Here is a 12185-nt window from a genome sequence, read left to right on the forward strand (position 1 = left end):
GAAGTGCCCCGCGCCACCAAAGACGCCGACGGGCTTTGCCCGTTAGTGTGCCCCGGCGGCAGCGAGGAGGGAAGGAGGGGAGGAAGGAGGACCGAGGCCGGCGGCTAGGGTTTTGCCCCGGTCGCTCGGGGGAGCGACACGGGTGGGGGGAGGGGGAGGGGGGAGTCCTTTGAGTCTAACACTTTTCAAATTGTATGTTGCCCCCAAGGTGGACTTCTATTCATGCATGATTGTATATTGAGATAGCAGGTTGAGATAACGTGTTTGCATGTTGAGAAAAGTGAACTAGTGTAGATCATCTGTTTAGTTGTAGCTCTGACGGGTGACTTGTACAATTAGCCGAGGCAATCCATTAGCTATCGTGTAGCCCATGCTAATTAACAGCGGAAAGACTATTCATCGTGGACCAGCATGTTATCGTGTAGCCCATTAGCTATCGTGTAACCCAGTGACGTACGTTGTCGAGTCCGCGAAGTTCAAACTACTGAAACGTGCTAGCTGCACGCTACGTACGTGGACGTTCCTACACGCCTATGCCACTCTTACACGCATTATCCACACGTGGGATCGTGTGTGCCCACACAAATCTAACACCGCAGGCTTCACGTACGTACGTTTCGCCACGAATGGCACGCCACGCCTTGGTTACGCTCAACACTCCCCCAAAGGCCAAATTAAGCCCGGCCACCCGCATCCAGATTCGTGCATGGCATGAAACAAGAAGTGGGGCAGCGTACGTGCATGGTGCATTCTTTCTCCCGTCCTAACGAGGCCACAACTAATCCACGTACGAGGAACCACTGTACATTGCGACTAATGTATTCTCGGTGTAGAAATTGACAAGTTTGGGCAAGAGAAACCGAAATGCTACTCTTCTCTCTTACGTAGACGGTAATCCACGTCTGAGCCCATACTTAGATGCTTTCGACGAACAGTAAGTTCAAGAAAAATAGGGAGAAAAAACCCCCAGCAAAACACTCTTAAATCTTGTTGGTATCCAAGATGCTTGTGTTTTCTAGGAGCGTGCAGATTTTCGTGCCCAAGTAACATTCGAGAAAGCTCATGCCAAGAAAAACAAAATTGAGCTTAAATAGTGCAGTTCTTCAAAGTTTCTTTGAGAGCCATTTTTTTCCCATGAGCTCCTTGAATGTTCAAACACCATAATTTTTACAAGACATTGCGTATTCGAGCATCTTGGATTCCAAAAAATGTTTCGAGTTTTTAAAATTTATTTGGTGCTCTTTCTTTTAGGAATTTACTATCCACACACAGGTGTAGATAAGCTAGGGCTCAGAATAGCCACTCTCGTTTGTAGATTCCTTTTCTCATTGCACACTTTATGAGTTGTCTACCCTCCACACATCATTACCGTCATATGGCTGCAAGCCTTCAATTAACTCAAATCACATGTTGCTCCTACAAGATTAGTAGACTAAATGTTAAATCAATGCCGCAAAAGCTTCAAAACACACTACATTCACACTAAGAGTTCAATTCACTTCTCTTGCGCGCGCGCGTGTGTGTGTGTGTGTGTGTGTGTGTGTGTGTGTGTGTGTGTGTGTGTGAGAGAGAGAGAGAGAGAGAGAGAGGATGCTCTCGCTTCTAGCACCTGTCTCTCTTGACTTCTCTCTTCTCTCCACTTCACGGCCTCGCGGCAGCTGGTGAGTAGGAGGGGTTGCCAAACCCCCACCCTTCAGTATGATTTTCTACCCTCTACGCATCATTGTTGTCATATGGCCCTCAATTAACTCAAATCACATGTTGCTCTTAGAAGATTAGTGGACTAAATGTTAAATCAAGGCCATAAAGCTTTCGAAACAAACAAAATGCTCTCTCTCTCTCTCCCCCTCCCTCCCTATGTGTGTGAGAGAGAGGGAAGCAACCCGGCCTTTACCCTAGACGCTCTCGCTTCTGGCACCGGTCTCTCGACTTCTCTGCACTTTACAACCTCACGGTTTCTAGTGAGTAGGAAGGGTTGCCAGACCTTGCATTGGGACAACATTTGATAAATGATTTTATGTTCTACCAGCTAGGGTTCTGGCAACTTGCCATGTGGCTTTGGCAACAACAAAGGTAGTGGTGAATAAGTGTGCTCTCCTTCGACTTCAAGTGAAGGTTTTCTGGTGGTGGTAGCCTTTTGGTGTGGAATTTTGTCCTTTGGCTTCGCTATTGTGGTGGCACTCTGGGACCGTTCCAAAACCTGGGAGTTTGTATTGGAGACAACGGCCTTTGAAGACAACTGACTTCAGAGGAACACGCCGTTTGAAGTAAAGGAGTTGGCATCGGACACCGAGAACAAGAGGAGCACGAGCAAGGGTGCTAGGAAGAGCCTCGTCACCATTTTGCATTCTGGAATGTACTCCCCATGCCACCCTTACCACCCTCCAATTTAAGGTCGATATTCTCTAAAGAGTTCCTTGCTAGAACTCAGCTTGATCCCATGTCATCCTCGAAAATGGTAGTCCCTCTAATATTCTTGAACACCACATTCAACACCTGTATGGCTGATTCCTGGCTCTTGCATGGCTTCGCGGAGTCATTAGTTTTGATCAATTTATTTTTCAGGTTATCCATGATATTATGGAATACAATATCCTTAGCATATCCACTCCGTCCCTGACATTTCTTGATCCGGGCTCCGTTGGTCATGCCATATAATCCTACAGTGTCAATGTAGATATAGAAAATGTCAAATCTGGAGTTATCATCCCCTAATTAAGCTTCCAATGTTGATGCCATGTCCCGGACCACAAACAACTTTGGTGTCATGAAAATTGTGAGTTCCGTTCTTGATGGACATGCAGTCATCCCTCGTATTGATGAGACAATCTCTAACTTGCACATATTTGTTGTGGGTGATGTGGATGCCGTCAGTGTTTGAGACAATCTCTAAGTTTGAGAAAATCTCTAACTTGCACATGTTGGTCTGGGTTTAGTAGATTTGATTCTTGCTAGTAGAGTGGAGATCGTTAAATTTCCACTTTCCCGCTTCCAATTCCAGTGGTGGCAACATCGGCGGGCCATTGACATGTGCAGGATGAACAAGATAGCGGAATCCCCAAGGACTAGTAAGTAATTTCCATTTATTTTCTAGGGTTTTCTTGTAGTGATGGTGTTCTATTAATATAGGACAATGCCTCATTTGAAACATCAGCATAGCTTTGGAAAACCTTTACTCTTCCTAGATGTAAATATAGAACCATGAATTATAGGAAGAATTGACTTTACTACGTGATTGAAATTAAATTGTCAATGAGCATTGGAAGCTAAGAGTGTTAAACATTATTGTTCATTTCAACAAGAAAACACCTACCGGTAACACATTTCATATTATTGGTAGAAACCCCCAAAAGGAACTACAACGATGTATGCAAAAGTAGGATTTATTAATGAATTTCCATAGAAGCTTTATATTGTACATTATACATGTCTAAACTAGCTCATTTCCATTACAGCTTAATTTTTTCCTTTACATGGTAGTGGAACAACATTTCCTGACTTCCTCCATTTTGCGTTCTGGCAGGTACTCTCGGTGTCACCCTTCCCACCCTCCAATTTAAGGTCGATGTTCTCTAAGGCAATGCCAGAACACGGGAGATCCTTGCTACAACTCAGCTTGATGGCATCCTTGGAAATGGTAGTCCCTCGAATATTCTTGAACGCCACATCCCGTACCTCTACCGCCGAATTCTGGCTCTTGCATGGCTTGGCGGAGTCACAGTAGTTTTGGTCAATGATAATTGGATTTTGCACGGCATCCATGATCATATTCTGGAATACGATATCCTCGGCGTATCCACTCCCTCCCTGCCATGTCTTGATCCGGGCTCCATTGGTCGTGCCATACAATCGCACGGTGTCGATGTAAATACGGGATACCTCGGCTCTGGAGTTGCCGTCTCCTAAGCTTCCAATGCTGATGCCATGTCCCGGGCCACAAACAACTTTTGTGACATGAAGATCGTGAGTTCCGTTCTCGATGGATATGCAGTCATCGCCGGTCTTGATGAGACAATCTCTGACCTGCACATATTTGCTGTGGGTGACGTGGATGCCGTCGGTGTTTGGGCTGGTGCCAGGCGCGGTGATGGTCAGCCGGGCCAAGTGCACGTTGCTGCAGTCCTGAACCGACACATGGATTTGTTGGCTGTTTACAAGTTTCAGGTTGTCCACCTTTAGATTAGTGCAGAGGTGAAACGTCAGGGCCGTGGGAGCCCCCTTGCACGGCAGAGCCTTGTTGGTCTTGCACGAGTTCTGCCACCAGATCTCACCGTTGCCGTTGATGGTGCCGCCACCATTGACGGTGAGGCCGGTGATGCGCTGGAGGAAGATCCAGCGCCTCCTGTTGTTCTCGGTCCACGCCGACATGCTCGGAGGAGCGATGAGTGTGCCCTTCACCTTGAAGACGATGCTGGATCTGCACGGGCCAGAGAGGGTGATGGCCTTGAGCAGATAGGTTTTGCCCTTGGGTACGAGCAGCACGGCCGGCCGGGACGAGGAACACGCCGCGTTCCACGCCTTGGCCAGGGCCTGCGTGTCGTCGTGCTTCCCGTCGCCACGGGCGCCGTAGTTGTCGAGGACGAACACATTCTTCTGAGTGGAGCTTTTGAGGGAGCTGCCGGTCTCTTGGACTGAGTTGGCATTGGACATGGAGAGCAAGACCAGGAACAGGGGTGCACACACGAGCCTGGTGGTGGTCGACGCCATTTTGGGAGAGATCTCAAAAGGAATCGAAGTATGAGTTTTGGATGGACAGATGAAGGCGTAGTGACGACTTTCTAGTTTCTAGCTATGTGTTTGATGGGAGAAGAAGAGTTGTGTGAGTAACGGATGGATGAAGACGAAGGGGCGTTGGCGAGGCGTATTTATAGGTGTGGCGCTGGTTGTGATCAATGGAGAGAGACAGGGCTAGGCTCTGGAGTTGGGCGTGCAGTTCGGTGCGTGGTTTGGTTGGGTGCGGCATGCAGCGACATAGCTAGCTAGCTAGCTCGTGAACCGAACGCATTGCATTGCATACATCACCATGCATACGTGCAGGAGCATGAGCAAAGGGTGCGAGAGTAGGCATTGTTGCATTCATGCATGCATGTTTCGCACCACAAAAATCCAACTCCATGCCCATGCAGGCGTGTTTCTTCGTCTCTTCTATAGTAGTACGTACTTAGTGTGTAGTAGTGCACGGGCCTTGGTTCTTCAGATGGCACCGCAATCATCATTGGCCTTCTTTAGTTTTGATTGATGATCGGCACTAAATTAAACATGACTCCTTCGAGAACACGAAAAGGCAGCCGCTTAATAATAATGGAAAAGTAGCGCCGTTCCTGCTGGCACAAAGCGGTTGCCATCAGCAGGAGACTGACACGTCGCTTGCACGCACGGACGTACGTATACTTACTGATACAATGGAGCCATGATTAAGCGACGGACAAGCTTTTCTCGATCTGGACCTGAACTAGGCCAGCGGCGCTTACCTAATAACTCATCGAAGCCGTTCGATCCGTGCATGCATGTACCTTTACTTGGACGACTGGTACCAGTCCTTCTACATTATTCCGTTAATTAGCTATGAGCTGGCCTGATGATCAACCCTTGAAATTGTGTAATCGCCTCAGAGAAAATCGGGAGTTCAACGTGCTCTCATCGGACACAACATCTGCCCCTTGTTGATTGTAGCATGTCGTCTCACCGGTCACAACGGCCGCAATTGATGGTTGAAGCATTTAGTTAGAACAGTTGTAGTGTCCGTTGCTTGCAACATTTTTCGTCGCCGATTGCAACATCTAGTTGTGCCGCTTGTAAAACCACAACTATGCTGATGTCACTCGACTGAGACAGTCTCAGTCGATTGAGTTCTACCCACACCCATTTACAATTATATCTTAATGTTCATGTAAATTTTTGTATTTTCTATCTTTTTGAAATACTAACTGAAGTACCTTGTGTAGTACCTTCCAAATGCATCTATCTAGATTGTGCCAGTTATTCCAACATGGAACATACTAACTTATATTGTTCCTGTCATAGTTAGGAATTGTTTTGAATTAGTATGTTATTGATAACATATTAAATGAATTTTTGGCTATAATTTAAATTAAACTACACGTGACTCAAACAAACCTTAAAATTCAAATAAAATTCACATTTAAGTAATTCCATAATTTTATAGCTCCTACCTGTAAAATATATAAATAATTCTAGGGTTGGCCTCGGAAAAGTCAAACATGCATACTACTGGTTTTATTTAAAAAAACTACTTTTGGTCTAAAAATATGAAATTTGTCATACGACCATTACAAAGTATTAGGCAATTTTACCAGACTTGGACAATGCATTTCTTTTCTCTTTAATGGATGTATATTTGAGGATACATCACACCATTCAAGGCAAACTATGAAGTTTGTACTCCATGAAACATCTTCTTGATAAATTTCTTCTAATATTTTGACGATTCATTTAAAATTAGTATGCACATGCAATCATGCTATGTCCTCATAATACTATGTTTAAAATTTCAACAATTTCATATAAGTTGAAATTTTCAATGTTTTTTGTAATTGCTGAATATTCAAGGATGCATCATACTATCCCGGTCTTAACTCTTCTGTGTGGTATTCATTCTCGTTTGTCTCTTGGAATCACATCCAACAGTGGTTGGAAAAGCTCGCAAAATCCAACCACTTCACCTATCATATTGCCCCCAACCGTTTCCTGTACCTCTATAGAAACCGAAGTGTTTCACGTTCTTTCATCGAGAGGGTGTTCCTCTCCTTTTGTATCTCTTTACCCAATTTTGGTCTCAAGGAGTGTAAAAACACATAGGAGCGTGGCTCAGAAAGCGGAATGTTGTGCAGCGAGTCAAGTGTAATATGATCAAAAGGAAAAGGGGGTGATGCTAAAACTCAAACAGTTCCCTAGAGGGGAGGCCCGGGTTGAAAGAGGAGCTACATTCTTTCATCGAAGAAAGAAAATAAGATGACTGATGCATTCTTACTTCATCTTAATATAGGGATGCTTTACGTAGCTTCCACTGAATAGGAAACAAGATGACCCATGGGGCACTCAGTGACGTATCTAAACCGTCTATCCAGCATTGGCTTTTCACACTCGGGAATATAAAACATTCGGCACGGAAGGAGTACTATTATTTATGTATTAAATTGTTTTCTATCTATCTACAAGATTTGATTCCTTATTGAACTGCATATACCTCAAATAAGTCTCTAAACTAAAAAAGCATATTAAGTAATTTTGTAAAGATTTAGTTCCTGTCAAAAATACATAAATAAATCTAATGTATTATTTTTTGAAACTTGAACCTTTAAATGCATATTATTGGTTTTCAGTTTTATTTTTATTTTTATTTATTCAGTCTAAATATCATGTGTTTTTTTACATGGGACCCTATGTGACTTGATAAGATCCTGTTTAAATTTTTAGGGGATTTTCAGAAAACCTGGACTGCACATTGTGTTTTAACACGAGCATCTCTCAGGAAGCATCATCATATTCAAGGCAAACTATGTGTCCCACGAGAAAGCAAGCTATTGTCGTAATTTACTCAAATCTTCTAAAAAATTAATGTCAAGCTTATTAGAATTATTTTTGCAATCTTACATTACACCTTTTTTTCCCAAAAACATATTGAATCCTACTATTGGCATGCCTGCAAATGACATAAATATATTGATGGGGGATTTCCACATATTATTCATTCTCTTGTGGGTTCACATGAAGTAGTTATTCTCTTTACAAGAGTAAGTTTATTTTAATTTTAGTTTTTCTAAAAGTGTGAAATAGAAGAAAGAGAGAGAAAAACGATAGAGAGCGCTGGACAGTTTGGGCTGGCTTCGGTTAGCTTCTTGACCATAGCCCGGTGGGTAAAAATAAAAGGAAAAAAGAAAGTAAAGATGGGCTTTGGACCATTTGTTAGTTGTAGACATGGAAAGAAAATAAAGGTACAGGGAGAAAAATGGGCGTTGCCCAATTTATTTTATTATTTATTATTATTACATTTCAAAATAGATATACTTAATTATTTTTGGAGACATAAATGCAAATGTGGAAATATTAAGAAGATTTCCACATAATATTAATTTTTTTCTGGTTAATATGAATAGTTTTGTTGTTTCCAAGAATAAGTTGGTCTTAAAGTTATATTTTTTGTTAAAAGGATAAACAGAAGAAACGGAAGAAAGGAGAGTGTTAGATTGGTAGTTTGGGCTGACCTCGGTTAGCTTATGGTCCATGGCCCGGTGTGTAAACAAAAAAAAAAGGAAAAAGAAGAAAGCAAAGATGGGCTTCAGCCCATTTACTGGTGGGTGAAAAGGAAATAGAAATAGAAGGGCAGGATCAAGAAATGGGCTTTGGCCCATTTGTTTTCCTTCTTTTCGCCATTTCAACTCAAAATAGAGATCCGCTTAAGAAATAGAAGGCCTAAGAAAAAATAGATAGTTATTAAAATGTTTGAGGTTGAAAAAGAATTAAAATGTTTGAGGTTGAAATATTTTTCAAACTTTTTGAAAATATTAGGAGCCAGCCCTGGATTGCTGCAAGCACATGTTAAAATTTAATTAAATCTTACTAGTTCCAAACTTGAACTTTTTAAATATAAACCTTTTTTTATTCAAAATTAAGTTTCAACTACAAGTGTGTGATTTGAATTTATTAAATTCATGACAAACTCTTTGTGTATTTTGGAAAAAAAGTTTGAACATTGAGTGGGGGTAGCATCTAAAGCATGAACATCTTTATTTTTAATTTAAGTAACTATGTTACTTGTACATCTATGACAGCAATCATCATTTCAACATAAAGAAGTGTCACCCAATTGGGACTGGTTAGCCCGCTTTTGATCACTGAAGGAAAGTTGAAACCGGATTTAGGCCATTATATGATGTTTCCAAAGAACATCACCAAAAACCTGTCATATATCAACAAATTTCTTATAGCGAATTGTGCGGAATGCCATACGAGTAACGACAGTCATGACTAACGAGTACTTTGCTGTACGTTCAAAGGTATAAGGTGTATTGTGTTGTGTTAAACATAGAATCAATCTAGGACCGTCAAATGCAATGGTAGAGCCGAGCGGTTTGGACGTTTTAGATCGGCCACAACTCATGGCTTTTACATAAGGGGTGGTGGAGACAAACTTGTTCTGTAGTGTTGTAATGACAGTATTGAGAGATGCATAAAACTGAGATGGAGAGGCACATAACACGTGAGCATTTGTATATAACTCCGGGCTCAAACACACCCTTGCACTGATGGGTGATGACTAAATCCATACATTTAACCCAGCTAGTCAATGTGCCTATCAACACAGGCGGCACATTACACACCGACACCAACACAAACAGCTTGCAGTATCTCCACCAAAAGACCCAACCATATAGACTCTGTGCTAGATCACATACATATATACACATGTTTGACTCAATCGTGTGTGCATGCATAGTCCTCGCTCTACCTAATTAACCGATGAGCTAATTAATTAATGAAGTTCAGCGGCTGAAATTACTGAAACCGCATGCATATCAGCCGATCTTCTCCGTGTTGGTGTCGTCGGTTGGCCAGATGACCGTCTCCATGAGCCTCTCCCGCATCAGCTCCAGGTTCTCGTTGGAGATCTTCTCGTACATTTTTGCGTGGTCACATTTCTGCAGGTTAAGTAAACATGAGCAAATCAGATGTTAATAATAATTTAAATTTTTTAAGCAGCTAAAAAATATACGGCATGTCGTGCGTAAAATTAGTGGATGTTTTTCCTTTTGCGGTGAAAATTTGTGGCATGTTGATTGGTTTTGGAAAATATTATTACCTTGATCCATTTCCCGTACAAGCTAAGCCGGGTTATCATAACCCGCTCTGCAAGCTCCTGCCTCTCCTGCAAGTTACAAGAGCAAAAGAAAACATATATTCATGCGAGGAATTTTGCATGCTAATTTGTAGCAGTGCAAGAAGAACAAAAATATGTGTGTGGATCTGTTCATACCTTTCCAAGAGCGCGGAGGAACAGCTTGCCATCGGTGGGCTTGTTTACAGCAACAAAGCTGTCAGGGGAACAAGAATCCAAGATTTAATAACAAAATTACTAGTACTAATTAATTGCTAGAATTTTCATACTGGAGAGAGATCAAATATGTTGTTACTTGTAGAGCCAGCGGTAGCTGGGTGGGTTCATCTCGTAGAGCTGGGTCAGCACGGTCCTCACGGCTTTGTAGGTAAAGTAGTTCATCAGTTGCTGCATCATCATGAACAGGAAACATTTTTCATTTTCTTTTCTTCAAGAAACTTGAAATACTATTCACATATTCATTACCCTAAAGCAACAAAGCTGCAACAACAATTAAAAAAAACCTATTCTTGACCATCCCTAAACAAAATCATCTGAATCTTTCAGCCGAGGAACTGTTGTAAGAGATGTTCCAAGAAATTCCCCAAGGTCGTAACATGACATATATGGATGATTGAGAACAAGAAGTAGAAGAATTCCAGCAAGTAGATGGCGGAGGAGAGGCTGATGAATTACCAGGTCGACGTCGCCAAAGCCAACATCGTAACTGCCCCCGAGGTTGCTGACGATGGCGAGGCCGCCGCTCCTGCCGCCCCTGCCCCGGCCACACTGCCTGAGCCTGACGGAGCAGGTCGCCCGGCGAGGCCTCCTCCTCCAGTCACCAGCAAACAGGCTCGTGCTTGAGCTGCTCCCCACCGCCACACGCCTCCTCGCGAGCCCCGCCACCGCCTTGCCGCCCTCCGTCCTCACGTCGACCGTGGTCACCGCGCCCACCCCCGGCATCACCTGAACTCCGGTCATCCTCACCGTCACCGTGAGCAGCTAGTGATTTCCTTGGTTGGTGTCAGTATGTGGTATATAAAAATCGAGGGAGGAGCTGGGGGAGGTGTCCAAGTAAGTGGCCGGCGGAGGAAGAAGAGGTGGTGTTGAACTGCTGCTGGGTCGCCGTGGCTGGCGCTGGCTTGGCTGCGACGCTCACCAACCAAATTTTCTGAGGCCCAGGACGCGCGCGATTTTCAGCTTAGCACCACCAGGGGAAAACCCACTGAAGATTCAACAATTCCGGGTAAATTTGGCAGCAAGATTTAGAAAATGAAATTCTCGTGTGACCCCGCGTGTCATTTGACAAGGCGCGTACGTGTGTGGACCGGGCAGACGAGGCGCCTCCTCTCGCGTGGATTCTGTGAATCTGAAACCAAAACTTGGGAGGAATCTGAATTCTGAACGGGAGACCCAGAGCAGGCCACGGCGCGGCCGAGAGGTTGCTGCATGCTGGTCTCGGTTCCCGTCCGGGTACATACAACGTGTCTGATTTTTCCTCCCAGCCAGGTACAGCAGAGTACCATGTTTGATGTCTCTCAGCTCCTTTCGTTTACTGGTCTACAGAGTGCTGCACACGGCACGGTACACCTTGGTGTGCGCCCTCCGGCCGACCACCTCGACCTGCGAGGTTCCTTGCAGCGACGACGCACCACAACTCGTCGGCAGCTGGCCAGAGCACGTAATCTCGGTGTTCCAAGGAGTACAAGGTAAAGAGGACCAGCAGATGCTCGGATTTCCTATGAATACCCGAGCTGAAAGTATTTAATTTAAAAATATCATGATAAATACTACTATATGTCATGTCACCTTGGGGTTTAGTGATACACCAAATCACCTTTTGGACTTTCAGTCACTTCTTTCGGTCCCACGTGGTCCTTGCGGGTGGCTCGGACAGCACAATTGCTGCGCCGTTCTAGCCGGTCGTCTGCCTACTCTCCCCCTCACCGCCGCAGGCCCAAGATGCCTTTTTTTTTTGGAGGTGAAGGCCCAGGATGCCTGGGCAAAGCCCCTTGCGGTGGTTAGGCTGGGCCTCTTTCTAGTGGCTTCTACTTGGGCTAGGTGGAGTCCGGCCTCAACATCCAACCGCATGGACACGGTTCCTGGCTACCAGCAATGTGTTTGGGTGTTACCTCACCAAGTCACCATATTTGAGCGGCCATGGACATGGGCAGCAATGGTGGGTTTGGAGCTTCGATCGGTGCTGACGGTACAAAGTTGTGGTGGAGCTCGGAGGATCCATGGATGTGTTGGTCGTGTCTTCGAGGATGGCTGATGGCTTGCAAGTGTTCGACGTAAGAGTATCGATCCCACCGACAACCCTCTCTTCCCGTCCCCCTCCCCCGCCACC

General features: G+C 44.3%; 2 protein-coding genes across 2 annotated transcripts; both read right to left on the reverse strand.

Annotated features, from left to right (window-relative positions):
* Positions 1 to 3374: 3374 nt before the first annotated feature.
* Positions 3375 to 4816, reverse strand: LOC119298241 (polygalacturonase-like). Its single transcript, XM_037575717.1, has one exon. The coding sequence runs from the start codon at positions 4705 to 4707 to the stop codon at positions 3457 to 3459; it is 1251 nt and encodes a 416-aa protein (XP_037431614.1). The 5' UTR covers positions 4708 to 4816; the 3' UTR covers positions 3375 to 3456.
* A 4388-nt stretch (positions 4817 to 9204) lies between these two features.
* Positions 9205 to 10922, reverse strand: LOC119303696 (chaperonin-like RbcX protein 2, chloroplastic). Its single transcript, XM_037580834.1, has 5 exons — positions 10532 to 10922; positions 10152 to 10243; positions 9995 to 10052; positions 9821 to 9886; positions 9205 to 9659 (listed from the first exon to the last, which is right to left on the reverse strand). Exons 1-5 carry the CDS (start codon positions 10814 to 10816, stop codon positions 9537 to 9539), a joined length of 624 nt encoding a protein of 207 aa, XP_037436731.1. The 5' UTR covers positions 10817 to 10922; the 3' UTR covers positions 9205 to 9536.
* Positions 10923 to 12185: the final 1263 nt, after the last annotated feature.

The sequence above is a fragment of the Triticum dicoccoides genome, chromosome 5A, assembly GCF_002162155.2.
Source record: "Triticum dicoccoides isolate Atlit2015 ecotype Zavitan chromosome 5A, WEW_v2.0, whole genome shotgun sequence".
NCBI classification, from domain to species: Eukaryota; Viridiplantae; Streptophyta; class Magnoliopsida; order Poales; family Poaceae; genus Triticum; species Triticum dicoccoides.